Below are 17,171 nucleotides of genomic sequence, written 5' to 3'. Positions count from 1 at the left end.
CCTGTGTCTCAGGAGGTATTATACACTGTATGGACTATTGCCTTGTGTCTCAGGCGGTATTATACACTGTATGGACTATTCCCCTGTGTCTCAGGCGGTATTATACACTGTATGGACTATTGCCCTGTGTCTCAGGCGGTATTATACACTGTATGGACTATTGCTCTGTGTCTCAGGTGGTATTATACACTGTATGGACTATTGCTCTGTGTCTCAGGCGGTATTATACACTGTATGGACTATTGCCCTGTGTCTCAGGCGATATTATACACTGTATGGACTATTCCCCTGTGTCTCAGGCGGTATTATACACTGTATGGACTATTGCTCTGTGTCTCAGGCTATATTCTACACCGTATGGACTATTCCCCTGTGTCTCAGGCGGTATTATACACTGTATGGACTATTCCGCTGTGTCTCAGGCGATATTATAAACTGTATCGACTATTGCCCTGTGTCTCAGGCGGTATTATACACTGTATGGACTATTGCTCTGCGTCTCAGGCGATATTATACACCGTATGGACTATTGCCCTGTGTCTCAGGCGGTATTATACACTGTATGGACTATTCCCCTGTGTCTCAGGCGGTATTATACACTGTATGGACTATTGCCCTGTGTCTCAGGCGGTATTATACACTGTATGGACTATTGCTCTGTGTCTCAGGCGGTATTATACACTGTATGGACTATTGCTCTGTGTCTCAGGCGGTATTATACACTGTATGGACTATTGCCCTGTGTCTCAGGCGATATTATACACTGTATGGACTATTCCCCTGTGTCTCAGGCGGTATTATACACTGTATGGATTATTCCCCTGTGTCTCAGGCGATATTATAAACTGTATCGACTATTGCCCTGTGTCTCAGGCGGTATTATACACTGTATGGACTATTGCTCTGTGTCTCAGGCGATATTATACTCCGTATGGACTATTGCCCTGTGTCTCAGGCGGTATTATACACTGTATGGACTATTGCCTTGTGTCTCAGGCGGTATTATACACTGTATGGACTATTGCCCTGTGCCTCAGGCGGCATTATACACTGTATGGACTATTGCCCTGTGTCTCAGGCGATATTATACACTGTATGGACTATTGCCCTGTGTCTCTGGTATTATACACTGTATGGACTATTCCCCTGTGTCTCAGGCGGTATTATACACTGTATGGACTATTGCCCTGTGTCTCAGGCGGTATTATACACTGTATGGACTATTGCCTTGTGTCTCAGGCTATATTATACACCGTATGGACTATTGCCCTGTGTCTCAGGCGGTATTATGCACCGTATGGACTATTGCCCTGTGTCTCAGGCGGTATTATGCACCGTATGGACTATTGCCCTGTGTCTCAGGCGATATTATACACTGTATGGACTATTCCCTTGTGTCTCAGGCGGTATTATACACTGTATGGACTATTGCCCTGTGTCTCAGGCGGTATTATACACTGTATGGACTACTGCTCTGTGTCTCAGGCGGTATTATACACTGTATGTACTACTGCTCTGTGTCTCAGGCGGTATTATACACTGTATGGACCATTGCCCTGTGTCTCAGGCGATATTATACACCGTATGGACCATTGCCCTGTGTCTCAGGCTATATTATACACCGTATGGACTATTGCCCTGTGTCTCAGGCGGTATTATACACCGTATGGACTATTGCCCTGTGTCTCAGGCTATATTATACACCGTATGGACTATTCCCCTGTGTCTCAGGCGGTATTATACACTGTATGGACTATTTCTCTGTGTCTCAGGCGGTATTGTACACTGTATGGACTATTGCCCTGTTTCTCAGGCGGTATTGTACACTGTATGGACTATTGCCCTGTGTCTCAGGCGGTATTATACCCTGTATGTACAATTCCCCTGTGTCTCAGGAGGTATTATATACTGTATGGACTATTGCCTTGTGTCTCAGGCGGTATTATACACTGTATGGACTATTCCCCTGTGTCTCAGGCGGTATTATACACTATATGGACTATTGCCCTGTGTCTCAGGCGGTATTATACACTGTATGGACTATTCCCCTGTGTCTCAGGCGGTATTATACACTGTATGGACTATTGCTCTGTGTCTCAGGCGGTATTATACACTGTATGGACTATTGCCCTGTGTCTCAGGCGGTATTATACACTGTATGGACTATTCCCCTGTGTCTCAGGCGGTATTATACACTGTATGGACTATTGCCCTGTGTCTCAGGCGGTATTATACACTGTATGGACTATTGCCCTGTGTCTCAGGCGATATTATACACTGTATGGACTATTCCCCTGTGTCTCAGACGGTATTATACACTGTATGGACTATTGCCCTGTGTCTCAGGCGGTATTATACACTGTATGGACTATTGCCCTGTGTCTCAGGCGGTATTATACACTGTATGGACTATTGCTCTGTGTCTCAGGCGGTATTATACACTGTATGAACTATTGCCCTGTGTCTCAGGCGGTATTATACACTGTATGGACTATTGCTCTGTGTCTCAGGCGGTATTATACAGTGTATGGACTATTGCCCTGTGTCTCAGGCGGTATTATACACTGTATGGACTATTGCCTTGTGTCTCAGGCGGTATTATACACTGTATGGACTATTGCCCTGTGCCTCAGGCGGCATTATACACTGTATGGACTATTGCCCTGTGTCTCAGGCGATATTATACACTGTATGGACTATTGCCCTGTGTCTCAGGTGGTATTATACACTGTATGGACTATTCCCCTGTGTCTCAGGTGGTATTATACACTGTATGGACTATTGCCCTGTGTCTCAGGCGGTATTATACACTGTATGGACTATTGCCCTGTGTCTCAGGCGGTATTATACACCGTATGGACTATTGCCCTGTGTCTCAGGCGGTATTATACACCGTATGTACTATTGCCCTGTGTTTCAGGCGGTATTATGCACCGTATGGACTATTGCCCTGTGTCTCAGGCGATATTATACACTGTATGGACTATTCCCCTGTGTCTCAGGCGGTATTATACACTGTATGGACTATTGCCCTGTGTCTCAGGCGATATTATACACTGTATGGGCCATTGCCCTGTGTCTCAGGCTATATTATACACCGTATGGACTATTGCCCTGTGTCTCAGGCGGTATTATACACTGTATGGACTATTGCCCTGTGTCTCAGGCGATATTATAAACTGTATGGACCATTGCCCTGTGTCTCAGGCTATATTATACACCGTATGGACTATTGCCCTGTGTCTCAGGCGGTATTATACACTGTATGGACTATTGCCCTGTGTCTCAGGCGATATTATACACTGTATGGACCATTGCCCTGTGTCTCAGGCTATATTATACACCGTATGGACTATTGCCATGTGTCTCAGGCGGTATTATACACTGTATGGACTATTGCCCTGTGTCTCAGGCGGTATTATAACCTGTATGTACAATTCCCCTGTGTCTCAGGAGGTATTATACACTGTATGGACTATTGCCTTGTGTCTCAGGCGGTATTATACACTGTATGGACTATTCCCCTGTGTCTCAGGTGGTATTATACACTATATGGACTATTGCCCTGTGTCTCAGGCGGTATTATACACTGTATGGACTATTCCCCTGTGTCTCAGGCGGTATTTTACACTGTATGGACTATTGCTCTGTGTCTCAGGCGGTATTATACACTGTATGGACTATTGCCCTGTGTCTCAGGCGGTATTATACACTGTATGGACTATTCCCCTGTGTCTCAGGCGGTATTATACACTGTATGGACTATTGCCCTGTGTCTCAGGCGGTATTATACACTGTATGGACTATTGCCCTGTGTCTCAGGCGATATTATACACTGTATGGACTATTCCCCTGTGTCTCAGGCGGTATTATACACTGTATGGACTATTGCCCTGTGTCTCAGGCGGTATTATACACTGTATGGACTATTGCCCTGTGTCTCAGGCGGTATTATACACTGTATGGACTATTGCTCTGTGTCTCAGGCGGTATTATACACTGTATGAACTATTGCCCTGTGTCTCAGGCGATATTATACACTGTATGGACTATTGCCCTGTGTCTCAGGCTATATTATACACCGTATGGAATATTGCCCTGTGTCTCAGGCGGTATTATACACTGTATGGACTATTGCCCTGTGTCTCAGGCGGTATTATACACTGTATGGACTATTGCCCTGTGTCTCAGGCGATATTATACACTGTATGGACCATTGCCCTGTGTCTCAGGCTATATTATACACCGTATGGACTATTGCCCTGTGTCTCAGGCGGTATTATACACTGTATGGACTATTGCCCTGTGTCTCAGGCGATATTATAAACTGTATGGACCATTGCCCTGTGTCTCAGGCTATATTATACACTGTATGGACTATTGCCCTGTGTATCAGGCGATATTATACACTGTATGGACTATTGCCCTGTGTCTCAGGTGGTATTATACACTGTATGGACTATTCCCCTGTGTCTCAGGTGGTATTATACACTATATGGACTATTGCCTTGTGTCTCAGGCGGTATTATACACTGTATGGACTATTCCCCTGTGTCTCAGGAGGTATTATACACTGTATGGACTATTGCCTTGTGTCTCAGGCGGTATTATACACTGTATGGACTATTGCCTTGTGTCTCAGGCGGTATTATACACTGTATGGACTATTGCCCTGTGCCTCAGGCGGCATTATACACTGTATGGACTATTGCCCTGTGTATCAGGCGATATTATACACTGTATGGACTATTGCCCTGTGTCTCAGGTGGTATTATACCCTGTATGTACAATTCCCCTGTGTCTCAGGAGGTATTATACACTGTATGGACTATTGCCTTGTGTCTCAGGCGGTATTATACACTGTATGGACTATTCCCCTGTGTCTCAGGTGGTATTATACACTATATGGACTATTGCCCTGTGTCTCAGGCGGTATTATACACTGTTTGGCTATTCCCCTGTGTCTCAGGCGGTATTATACACTGTATGGACTATTGCTCTGTGTCTCAGGCGGTATTATACACTGTATGGACTATTGCCCTGTGTCTCAGGCGGTATTATACACTGTATGTACAATTCCCCTGTGTCTCAGGAGGTATTATACACTGTATGGACTATTGCCTTGTGTCTCAGGCGGTATTATACACTGTATGGACTATTGCCCTGTGTCTCAGGCGGTGTTACACACTGTATGGACTATTGCTCTGTGTATCAGGCGGTATTATACACTGTATGGACTATTGCTCTGTGTCTCAGGCGGTATTATACACTGTATGGACTATTGCCCTGTGTCTCAGGCGGTATTATACACTGTATGGACTATATACGTCCCAGCAGCTTTTCTTCAGTTCCTATTTCTGAAACGTCTGCGGGTTCACTAAAGATTCCGGATTTTTGTGGCCTCCGGCCTCATTACTGTGTTGAAGCAGACATGACATCATCTAGATAAGACCACTGATAACTGTAAAAGCCAGTCAGTGCAGGTAACATGCCCTTAAAGGGACAGTACACAGTAAGTGCAGCAAGCAGTGGTATACACATCACACAGCTGTGAGCTGACACTTTTTTCAGGCAGCCGTCTCGTCTCCAGCGTCCACTTGGCAGAACTGCGGTCAGTAGGACCCCTACTTCCCAGTAGATGGAGGTCTCAGACGTGGAGGCTCTCGGGCATGTATCCTATGGAGAGGCCACGCGTGGCTGCAGTAGGTTGGTATGACATCTCCTGTACTGAGGATTACAGAGCTGATCCCCGGAGTATGAGACACCTGAGATATGTACACAGTAATAATGGCTCCTTATCTGTGACTGTCAATATGGCCGAATGCCACATAGCGGCATAGTAACTTGTGAGTGTTACAAGGTCATTCCTATTAGTAGGTGTATGAGGCCCATCGTCATCTCCCCTCACACCGGAGCGACCGCCACTCCGAAATGTGAAGAGGTAGATATAAAAGACACTATGCAGGAAAGCGCTCACCGAATCCTCCTCACTATGTTTATTTCTGCGCCTTTACCCACTACACTGAATCCTGCGCCCTTACCCACTACACTGAATCCTGCGCCCTTACCCACTACACTGAATCCTGCGCCCTTACCCACTACACTGAATCCTGCGCCCTTACCCACTACACTGAATCCTGCGCCCTTACCCACTACACTGAATCCTGCGCCCTTCCCCACTACACTGAATCCTGCGCCCTTACCCACTACACTGAATCCTGCGCCCTTACCCACTACACTGAATCCTGCGCCCTTACCCACTACACTGAATCCTGTGCCCTTAACCACTACACTGAATCCTGTGCCCTTACCCACTACACTGAATCCTGCGCCCTTACCCACTACACTGAATCCTGCGCCCTTACTAACTGTACTGAATCCTGCGCCCTGACCTACTACGCTGAATCTTGTGCCCTTACCCACTACACTGAATCCTGTGCCCTTACCCACTACACTGAATCCAGTGCCCTTACCCACTACACTGAATCCTGCGCCTTTACCCACTACACTGAATCTTGCACTCTTACTCACTATACTGAATCCTGCGCCCTTACCCACTACACTGAATATTGCGCTCTTACTCACTATACCGAATCCTGCGCCCTTACTAACTGTACCGAATCCTGCGCCCTTACTAACTGTACTGAATCCTGCGCCCTGACCTACTATGCTGAATCTTGTGCCCTTACCCACTACACTGAATCCTGCGCCCTTACCCACTACACTGAATCCTGCGCCCTTACCCACTACACTGAATCCTGCGCCCTTACCCACGACACTGAATCTTGCGCCCTTACCCACTACACTGAATCTTGCACCCTTCCCCACTACACTGAATCTTGCACCCTTCCCCACTACACTGAATCTTGCGCTCTTACTCACTATACTGAATCCTGTGCCCTGACCCACTACATTGAATCCTGCACCTGTAACCACTATACTGAATCCTTGCTCTTCTCCTGTGTATCAAGCAGTATTATACACTGTATGAACTATTGTCCTGTGTGTCAGGCGGTATTATACCCTGTATGGACTATTCCACTGTGTATCAGGCGGTATTATACACTGTATGGACAATTCTCCTGTGTATCAGGTGGTATTACACACTGTATGGACTATTCCGCTGTGTATCAGGTGATATTACACACTGTATGGACTATTCCCCTGTGTATCACTATAATGAATCCTGTGCTCTTACCCACTACACTAAATCATGTGCCCTTACCCACTACACTGAGTGAAGGTACCACTGTGCCTGGTGATGCTCCCTGTGTGTATCTTGCACGGCGCTGTTCCTGTGTTGCGCAGCTTTCTTGTATAATCTGTAAGCAGCTGTTGCAGCCCCACACCTCGCCTTCCCCTCGCCCGCACCTCGCCTTCTCCTCGCCCTCTCCTTGTCCTCCCCTCGCCCGCACCTCACCCACCCACCACATCTGTTATGCACCTGAGTGCGTCCTATAAGTGAGCACTCGACACGACCGTCCGCTGGGACTTTTACTTGGGCCTTCCTCCTGTGTGACGCACTCGGCAGCAGTATGTGGGGAGAAGAGAGTCCAGATAACCCCGCGGAGATGATGGGATTTACACCTTATACAAGTGTGAAGCAGCTGCCCGAATCCCCCATTAAAAAAACAAGTCATAGGGACCAAATAATAGGATCCTAAAAGACTAATCCATAGTGCCCCTGTAACAGAGGTTTGGTGCCCATTACCAGTACCCGCCTCCTCCGTATGCAGTGCTGTTCTATGGGGCTACCAATAGTTTCCTTCACCCTAAAGGTTCAGCACCACATGTTCTGGGATCCATTTGTTAGGTCAGAGATCCAGTCTCTATTAACTTGGTGCCTTGGCCCTAAATATCAGATGACCCGGTGCCCTGTAGGTAGCGTCCGATGCAGTTATCTAAGGGGTATGGCCACCTTAAGAGTTAACCGCCGCCGCCCGGCACATACACAATGATCTGCCAGAGAATATTTTGTGTCGAGTCTGTCGTCTGGGATTCGTTATCTGGAACAAAGATTTCATACAATGTTGCCAGAAGATTTCAAATCCACAAATTCTTTCTCAAGTTCTGAGCTGGGAGATTAACGGGCAGGATTGCACTTGGCGTAAAGGTTTAGACAAGGGTACGGCACCGTGTCTACCATCGGCTGGAAGGGGAAGTTCTGGAGAATTTCTCCGACGCATAAACATAATGTGCAAAATGATGTAACTGAGTAATAAGCGAACCAAAGGCCAGAGCCAGGGCTCGGTCGTCAACTGGGGTCTTCACTGGAAACTAATCACATCCTCTGATACAAGAGAAATATTTAGACATTACCTTTATATCATAGATTTTATCAATGCTAGAATTGTGAAGGTAATAACCACATGATGAACATTGCTCCTGCCAAGTGACCCATAGAGCGAGTAATCGGTGATCGAGGAAAGATCTGCTTCTCACTTGATCCTGATCCGTGGATGTCAGTCTTCAGTCCAAAGAGCACTCGATCATGCTCATGGCGCGGACTAGTTGGATAGTGGGAGGGCCTGGCATCTAAGGTGGCCTACTACAGGAGGAACAATCTGCTTTAAATGTGATCCTGATTAGTGGATTTCAGTCTATAATTCAGTCTATAATCCAAATAGGACATGGCCATTCTCCTAGGAAGGACTGACTGATGGGAGGGAAGAACTTTTGAAGAGGTCTCATAGGAGCAACAACCTGCATTCTGCTTCATCTTGATTAGTGGATGTCAGTCTTGAGTCCAAAATGACCCAATTATGTTCTTGGGAAGAGCAGGACTGGCTAGTTGGAGGGTTTGACATTTTGAGGAGGCCTCAAGCGGATCCTGAGTTTATTTGATTAGAGTAAGATAGATTTGCTTCTCTCCTGAACCTGATCATAGATATCAGTCTTCAATCCAAAGCGTACACCATTATGCTCTTAGGATGGTCACGACTGGCAAGTTGGAGGGCCTGCATCTGAATACGCCTCAAGGGGATCCTGAGTTGATTTGCTACTTTCCTGATCTTGATCAAGTGGGGTGAGTGTAAGTCTTCAAAACAATGAGGACAAATCGCGATCTTAGAAAGCTGAGGGCTGACTAGTTGGAGAGTCAGGCATCTAAGAAGGCCTCATCAAGGAGAAAAGATTGTCCACACATCTGATCCTGATTGATGGATGTTCATCTTCAATCCAATGAGGACACCATCATGCAGGGAGCTGAGGGCAGACTAGTTGGAGGGCATGGCATCTGAGAAGACCTCATTGATGAGCAAAGATCACTTTCAACCTGACCCTGATTGCTGGACATTATTATTATTATTATTTATTTATATAGTACCATTAATTCCATTGTGCTGTACATGAGAAGGGGTTACATCAAAATACAAATATCACCGTAAGCAAACTAACAATGACAGACTGATACAGAGGGAAGAGGACCCTGCCCTTGCAGGCTTACATTCTACAGAATTATGGGGAAGGAGACAGTAGGTCATGGGTTGCAGTAGCTCCAATGGTGTTGAGGTGGCCGTGTGGTCATTACAGGCTGTAAGCTTCTTTGAAGAGATGGGTTTTCAGGATCCGTTTGAAAGATCCAAATGTGCTGGATAACCGGACATGTTGGGGAAAAGAATTCCAGAGGATGGGGGATATTCGGGAGAAATCTTGGAGGCGATTGGGTGAGGAACAAATAAGCGTGGAGGAGAGAAGGAGGTCTTGGGAGGACCGGAAATTACGTGAGGGAAGATATTGAGAGATTAGTGTGGAAATATACGGAGCAGAAAGGTTATGGATGGCTTTGTAGGTCAGTGTTAATAGTTTAAACTGGATACGCTGGGAATTGGGAGTCAGTGAAGGGATTTGCAAAGAGGTGAAGCAGGAGTGTAGCGAGGAGTGAGATTAATTAGTCGGGCAGCAGAGTTAAGGACGGACTGGAGGGGTGCGAGAGTGTTAGAAGGTAGGCCACAGAGGAGGATGTTGCAGTAGTCAAGGCAGGAGATGATTAGGGCATGCACAAGTATTTTGGTAGAGTGACAGTTGAGGAGAGGACGGATTCTGGAAATATTTTTGAGCTGGAGGCGACAGGAGGTGGCGAAAGCTTGGATGTGCGGTTTGAAGGACAGGGCAGAGTCGAGGGTTACTCCGAGGCAGCGGATTTTGGGGACATGGGAAAGTGTGATTTCGTTTATTTTGACAGATAGATCAGGGAAGATATGCGAGATGGAGGAAAGATAATTAGCTCAGATTTGTCCACATTGAGCTTGAGGAAGCGAGAGGAGAAGGAGGATATGGCTGGGATTCTGGAGAGCAGAGAGGTGACATCTGGGCCAGAGAGGTAGATCTGAGTGTCATCGGCATATAGATGGTACTGGAAGCCATAGGACTTTGAGTTGTCCCAGGCCAAGGGTACAGACATTAGTGTCCAATCCCAACAGGACACTACTATACTCTAAGGAAAGGGAGATCTAGCATCTCAGAAGGCTTCATAGAGGAGAAAGATCTGCTCCAATTCTGATCAGTTCTCATCAGTTTTCGTAGACATGACCCTGCTCGTAGAGCTGAGATGATTGATTTCTTGAAGGGTCTGACATCTGAGGAGGCCTTATAGGCCCACATTCTGCCCAGTATAGAAGACAGATAGAACTTTATGATGCTCAGTTGACTAGATCTTATATTATATACATCTTTTTGGACATTACTGATGCATCCCCATTTTCATTGCATAATGAAAGGCTCCATGACCGATTTTTCCATATATACTAAAATATCAATCCAACTGCTTGAATCCGTTGTGATGTTGCAGTTTGTACTAAAACCCTAAGCATTTGTCTCCAGTGATGACCACTTGATCATGTGATCTTCATCTTATGTCGCATACTTTGTGTGCTGCAGATGCCGTTGGATGTGTCGTCCCGGAAGAGTGTGTGAAAGTTTGTGGGGCTGAGGTTGGTTGCTCCAACATAGCATACCCAAAACTGGTGATCGAACTGATGCCAAGTGGTAAGAAAACACCGGACAGACGTGATAACGGACCAGTCTGTTATAATATCCCACAGAAGACAGCACCTCTTTTATGTGCCCCGTCTTATTTCTCTTTCTTGTTTCCATTATTCTGAAAGGTCTTCGTGGTCTGATGATCGCAGTCATGATGGCAGCTCTCATGTCTTCCTTGACCTCCATATTTAACAGCAGCAGCACTCTTTTCACTATGGACATCTGGAGGAAGATCAGGAAGAATGCCAACGAGAAGGAGCTTCTTCTGGTGGGAAGGTGAGGTTACCCTATAGACCATCAATGCTAATAAGATCTAATGGCGGCCTCCACCTTTAATACGATTTGTCCTGATTTGGGTTCCTACAAGCAAATCCTGTCCCTTTTGGAAAAAAAAATACATATATATATAAAATACATAGCGTATGTGCTAAACGGATTACACTAACGCAATGTGAACCTAGCCAAGCTTTACCGGTGAGACACGGGACTTCTCTCCGTTGAATTAAGCTATAAGCAGCCTCCACTGTGGCCATTAAGCCCACGGCATGACTCTGTGATGGACAGCTCATATATTTGTTCAGGAGCCACCTCCTTCACGTGAAGCTGAGAGATCGTCCATTGTATATCTAGGAGAAAGTGGCTTCAAATCATTGAGTTGCAATGGAAATCCAGTGTAAATGCAGCAGAGGAACCGGCGTGTCTGAAACGTGTTGGTGAAACGGTATGCTCTCTTACCGTGTTTGCATCATGTTTGTAAATTATTGGAGAACAAATAGATATCCCGTTATCTAGAGTTCTGGAGCACATTATTGGACCTTGGATCATCGCCTGTATAGCCGTCAGGATCCTTTCCACTCTAGCAGGGAGCAGTAAGCTATATTGGACAAGAGGAGGGTGAAACTGCTTTTAAATTGTACATTGGTTATCACCCATATTGTTTAGATTAGATATAATCTAAGATGGTTGTCCAAGATTTATCATAGGTCATTAATATCAGATCGATGGGAGTCAGACATCCAGCACCTGCAGCGGCGGCGGTCATGGGAGTAAATAGTGTACAGAGCTGGAACAGCACAGCTTTACATTATGTAGTAATTTTCTTCTGTAGCTCAGCTCCCATTCAATTACCCTAAATAGGAGCTAAGCTGCAATAACCAACATTCCTGACATCCGAGGACGTCTCAGGGTCTTAAGGGTCCGACACATATTAGGTAGCTGTAGGACAAATCATCATTCGCCCAACTCCCTCATACACAGGAACGGTTAGCTCGGCCTACTTTTCCTGTCTTCTCTGTGAGATGTCAGGCCAAACTGCCCAGGCGACAGTCGGGAGGTCCCCTTCTACATAGGTCCTGTCAGTTGGGCCCCCCTATATTGGTGGGCTTGGCCCACCCTTAGCCTAATGTGTATGGAGCTCCTCATATTTACTGGGGATTCGTTGCCTTTTGGCTGTTTTTTCCTTTTCGGGCAGCCCTTCCATTCTCCGATCACTGGCGGCCCCTGACGTGAGGTGTAGATTAGTTTACATCCGCCCTTATTACAGTTCTCGGTTTTATGAGTTCTCTGCAGATAAAAGGAAGATTTATACCTAGTTATTATGAGGGGGATGGGGTGAGGATTTTTTTTTAAAGGAAAGAGAAGAGTAGTTGATGTTTTCATCATCTGTGTGTTACTATCGGGTGTAGACTGGTGTCCGCTGTCTAAAGTGGCTGAATAGGTGGTAACTGATCGTGGGGGTTCGACCACTAGGGCCCCGCACTGATCAGTAGAGGAAGGAATTTTTTTCCCTGTTCCAAAATGAAGCAGCAGGTTGGACGCTCGACCGCCGTTCCATTCATTCTCTATGGGGCAACCAGTTTGACAGCACGGCCACTTAATTTTGTAACTGGGTTAAACATGCCCCGTTCTGCCGATTGGTGCAGGTTCCGGCAGTGCGACCCCCACTGATCAATAAGTTATCATCTGCCCTGTGGAATGGGAGGTCTCCATACACATTAGATGCTCCACCAGTGCTGATGAGATTATTTGGTTCCTCCAATTTCTATGTGTATTACGGCCTTTAAACTGCCCGAACCCGTTAGATTGATGATGGCTGAACCTGTGGATTTTGGTGCGACTCACCAACCACCTACTACCGGGAAAGATAAAAATGGGGCAATTGGATTTTAACTGCCCCATCTTTTCATTGTCCTAGGAATAAGCCTCCTCCATGGCGGTCTGGCATCGGCGTACACCCTTTGTTAAAACACAGACATGCTGACCCAAGCATCCATGTGTACACGGGGACAGAGAGGACAGGCGTCTCATGTGTACGGCAGCTTTATTGGGGTCTCATCCCCAGAATATGAGGTGCAAGATTTCAAAAGAATGGCCGGAAAAGACCAAACCACCGGAACCAAAACTTCCCACACAGAGATGAGCTTAGATTTGGTGCACTGCCTGGGGGGATCACTAGAGAAGAAGCTAGAAAGACATCTTTTATTATTTCCAGCTTCACTTTCTTTATCCATTACACATTTACTACAGAGGCCACCTTTCCTCATATACGGTAGTGCCATCTATCCTTAGTTACAGTAGTGCCACCTTTCCTTATATACAGTAGTTCCACCTTTCCTCAGATACGGTAGTGCCACCTTTCCTTAGATACGGTAGTGCCACCTTTCCTTATATACGGTAGTGCCACCTATCCTTAGTTACAGTAGTGCCACCTTTCCTCAGATACAGTAGTACCACCTTTCCTCTCGATACAGTAGTACCACCTTTCCTCAGATACGGTAGTGCCACCTTTCCTTAGATACGGTAGTGCCACCTTTCCTCAGATACAGTAGTGCCACCTTTCCTCAGATACGGTAGTGCCACCTTTCCTTAGATACGGTAGTGCCACCTTTCCTCAGATACGGTAGTGCCACCTTTCCTTATATACGGTAGTGCCACCTATCCTTAGTTACAGTAGTGCCACCTTTCCTCAGATACAGTAGTGCCACCTTTCCTTATATACAGTAGTGCCACCTTTCCTTAGATACGGTAGTGCCACCTTTCCTCAGATACGGTAGTGCCACCTTTCCTTAGATACGGTAGTGCCACCTTTCCTTATATACGGTAGTGCCACCTTTCCTTAGATACGGTAGTGCCACCTTTCCTCAGATACGGTAGTGCCACCTTTCCTTAGATACGGTAGTGCCACCTTTCCTTAGATACGGTAGTGCCACCTTTCCTCAGATACGGTAGTGCCACCTTTCCTCAGATACGGTAGTGCCACCTTTCCTCAGATACGGTAGTGCCACCTTTCCTCAGATACGGTAGTGCCACCTTTCCTCAGATACGGTAGTGCCACCTTTCCTTAGATACGGTAGTGTCACCTTTCCTTAGATACGGTAGTGCCACCTTTCCTTAGATACGGTAGTGCCACCTTTCCTTATATACGGTAGTGCCACCTTTCCTCAGATACGGTAGTGCCACCTTTCCTCAGATACGGTAGTGCCACCTTTCCTCAGATACGGTAGTGCCACCTTTCCTCAGATACGGTAGTGCCACCTTTCCTTAGATACGGTATTGCCACCTTTCCTCAGATACGGTAGTGCCACCTTTCCTTAGATACGGTAGTGCCACCTTTCCTTAGATACGGTAGTGCCACCTTTCCTCAGATACGGTAGTGCCACCTTTCCTCAGATACGGTAGTGCCACCTTTCCTTAGATACGGTATTGCCACCTTTCCTTAGATACGGTAGTGCCACCTTTCCTTAGATACGGTATTGCCACCTTTCCTCAGATACGGTAGTGCCACCTTTCCTCAGATACGGTAGTGCCACCTTTCCTTAGATACGGTAGTGCCACCTTTCCTTAGATACGGTAGTGCCACCTTTCCTCAGATACGGTAGTGCCGCCTTTCCTCAGATACGGTAGTGCCGCCTTTCCTTATATACAGTAGTGCCACCTTTCCTTAGATACGGTAGTGCCACCTTTCCTTAGATACGGTAGTGCCACCTTTCCTTATATACAGTAGTGCCACCTTTCCTCAGATACGGTAGTGCCAACTTTCCTCAGATACGGTAGTGCCACCTTTCCTCAGATACGGTAGTGCCACCTTTCCTTATATACAGTAGTGCCATCTTTCCTTATATACAGTAGTGCCACCTTTCCTTAGATACGGTAGTGCCACTTTTCCTCATGGCACAGCTTCATGATGCAGCAGTACCCGAGCCGGTGATCCGGCCACAGACATGGCCACGTGTTCTCTCCCACTCCTTGGTATCAGGACGATCTGTGACGTTTGCTGCCGCTCTCTGTATTAACCCCTGAGGGAAGCAGCAATGAGTTCTCTCCATCTGGAGCCGGTCCGGTCAGTCTGGGACTGAGGTTTGTTTCCTCGTATCTCGTCTATTTCAAGATATTTTAATTAGGTTAATTACACATTGTCTGATAAGTCACCGCGTCTCAGGAAAACCACAGACTGGATTTATTTCCTGTAACCATCGGTGTGCGGCCCCCATAATGACAGCCACACATAGTGGACAGACCCCAATACAGTGCTAGCCACGCTCCCCCCCAATCATAGCCATTGTGGATAATACCAGTGCCAATATATCCATAGCTAACGCCCCCTATTGTTAGCCCCACTGCAACTACACAGTGACCCCAATAAGCAATGCACCGATGAGAAGGGCCGCCATAGTGCCCCCTAATAATAGCTGCATTGTCTCCATACCTTTCATGTCAGTATTTTGGAAGGTACCATAATGTTGTAAGGACTCCCTTATCCCTTGTCATTAGTCACACGTGCGCCATCCTGACATAATCCGTGGCAGTGAGTGACCCGTCGGGTGTCATTGACTTCCTAGAGCAAGTTCCCATATCCGACAATGACAAACTACACGTTGCTCCTGGTCTGGGGCGTCCACAGGGTCTCATAGCAGAACCAAAACGGTCCATACCATGTACCTTCTCATTCTGGATAAGAATGGCCCCGTTCTCCCTCCTATTGCTTTGGCTGTACTGCCTGGGGGGTGCACTAGGGAAGAAGCCAGAACGGACAAGTGTTTTTTTTTAGCTTTATTGACTTCATCCATCACATATTTATTATGGGGACTGACACTTGTACCCTGTTTTCCTTAGATCTGATAGTACGTCACTTATCCATAACGTGCTGATGAACCTGCACCATTCCATTCTCCACTCTTCCGGTGTTATTCCACTAAACTGCAGCTGCTGCCATTGTGTGCATTAATCCCTAGTAGAGGGATGTCTCCGTGCCTCTCCCTAGATCTGCAGTTTGTGTGGGGAACTAGAGGCCTTTCATAAAGAGACCGGCAGTTCCTGGTCCTTATTCCCCACAACAAGGTAAAACTGCTCTTGGTGCACATACCTGGCTAATGTGTCCAGTTAATGTACTAATCATTATGCTCTGTAACTTGCCACCCACTCATTTTAGGTTTATGTTTCTGCTCCATTCTGCCAGCACCATAGGAGCTGGAACTTTTTTTTCCATCACTTCATGCATTGCTTCTGCAAGTGTTCAATGACATGCTTGCCCTAAACTGAAAGACTGTGTCTCTGTTACGTCTGTATGCAGTTTGACAGTTAGTAGGACAGAAGCAGAAAGCCTGCTTCAACATCCAGTAGAGAAACAGTGGACTCCGCTTCCTGTAGAGACAGTCATCCCCACTTCCATTTCTTGTAGAGAACTAGACACCTGTCCCCACTTCCTGTAGAAAGACCCGCCCCACTTCCTGGAGAGGCCTAGACCCGCCCCACTTCCTGTAGAGAGGCCTAGACCCGCCCCACTTCCTGCAGAGAGACCTAGACCCGCCCCACTTCCTGTAGAGCGATAAAGACTCATCACCACTTCCTATATGGAGACAAAAATCTATCCCCACTTCCTATAGATACTGGCCTGCTTCTACTTTAGAGAGACAAAGACCCGCCACCACTTCCTGTAGAGAGGTAAATCCCTGCCCCACTTAATGTATACAGCGCACCCCCACTTCATGTAGAGAGATAAAGTCCCACCCCCACTTTCTGTAGAGAAAATGCCCCACCCCCACTTTCTGTAGAGAAATGCCCCACCCCCACTTTCTGTAGAGAAAATGCCCCACCCCCATTTTCTGTAGAGATAATGCCCCACCCCCACTTTCTGTAGAGAAAATGCCCCACCCCACTTCCTGTAGAGAAAATGCCCCACCCCCACTTTCTGT

The 17,171-nt window shown here is 46.7% G+C and overlaps 1 protein-coding gene across 1 annotated transcript in view; it reads left to right on the top strand.

Annotated features, from left to right (window-relative positions):
* SLC5A10 (solute carrier family 5 member 10) overlaps window positions 1-17,171 on the top strand; it is a 95,593-nt gene that overhangs the window by 61,813 nt on the left and 16,609 nt on the right. The window contains exons 10-11 of the mRNA XM_069734658.1: window positions 10,879-10,986; window positions 11,106-11,256. Of these exons, the coding sequence (XP_069590759.1) occupies window positions 10,879-10,986; window positions 11,106-11,256 (259 nt within the window). The remainder of the gene's footprint in view (window positions 1-10,878; window positions 10,987-11,105; window positions 11,257-17,171) is intronic.

This window comes from Ranitomeya imitator, chromosome 7 (assembly GCF_032444005.1).
Source record: "Ranitomeya imitator isolate aRanImi1 chromosome 7, aRanImi1.pri, whole genome shotgun sequence".
NCBI lineage: Eukaryota > Metazoa > Chordata > Amphibia > Anura > Dendrobatidae > Ranitomeya > Ranitomeya imitator.
This window is presented reverse-complemented; position numbering and strand designations above follow the sequence as displayed.